We start from the raw sequence: 848 nt of genomic DNA on the forward strand, positions 1-848 counted from the left end.
CCCTCAGGGAATGGCGGGTGGGTGAAACTGAGGCGAATTAAAGCTTTAAAAACCAAGCAGGATTAAGAAGTAAAAAAAAAACCCACCAACAAAACGAACAAACACCAGCTAAGACGTTTAGAATAAACCTTAGTATAATACTCCTAAATACCCCTTAAAAAAATAAAACTCTTCAAGAGCAAACAGCCCCTTCCCCACGTTTTGGGGTACTTCCCCATTTCTGTGGTACGCCCATCCCTGGAGGGCGGCCATGGCCGAGCTCAGCGTGGAGCCAGGCTGGCTCCTCAGTGTTGCCCGCAGCTCAGCAGCCTGCCAGTGCCGGACCCTGCTCAGCTCACAGGATTGGGCTCACCCTTCTGACCTACCGACTAATGGCTTTGTAGCTCATTAGCGGTTCCCCAGGGTACCTACTGCCTGCAGGCAGCCAGAAGCCTGGCGGTTCTGGTGGGAGTAATGGCTGACGCCTGCCCTGGCTTTCTGGGCAGGGTTTCCCACACAGGTGATACCCGGACAGCATGGTGGAAATGTGCTAGAACCGCTCACCTCCGCAGTGAGGAGAGGTGATCCCTTCTCCCTCTCCCGCCTCCGCCAGCTGAAGGACAGTTTTACATGGCAGGCTAGAGGTATTCAGCGTAGCTCGCAGGATGCAGCCTGCCCTTTGGAGTAGCCATTCCCAGGCGCTTTCCTCACATCTGCCGCTTTGAGGGTTTCTTCCAAGCTGGGAGACGGGTCCTTTCCCTCCATCCTCGTCCCCGCGACAGACCTGCCACGCTCGGCGTTCCCTCACGCGGTGGAAGGGAGCAGGCCGGCCCAGCTTCCAGCACCTTCCGCAGGCGCCCCCTGCCCCC

General features: G+C 57.1%; 1 protein-coding gene across 1 annotated transcript in view; it reads right to left on the reverse strand.

Moving 5' to 3' along the window:
• Positions 1–252, reverse strand: part of FANCF (Fanconi anemia, complementation group F) — a 1,377-nt gene extending 1,125 nt beyond the window's left edge. Inside the window, exon 1 of the mRNA XM_009886306.1 lies at positions 211–252. Coding sequence (XP_009884608.1) covers positions 211–252 — 42 coding nt within the window. The remainder of the gene's footprint in view (positions 1–210) is intronic.
• Between the last annotated feature and the right edge of the window lie 596 nt (positions 253–848).

The sequence above is a fragment of the Charadrius vociferus genome, unplaced genomic scaffold (genome assembly GCF_000708025.1).
Source record: "Charadrius vociferus isolate BGI_N301 unplaced genomic scaffold, ASM70802v2 scaffold115, whole genome shotgun sequence".
Classification (NCBI taxonomy): Eukaryota; Metazoa; Chordata; class Aves; order Charadriiformes; family Charadriidae; genus Charadrius; species Charadrius vociferus.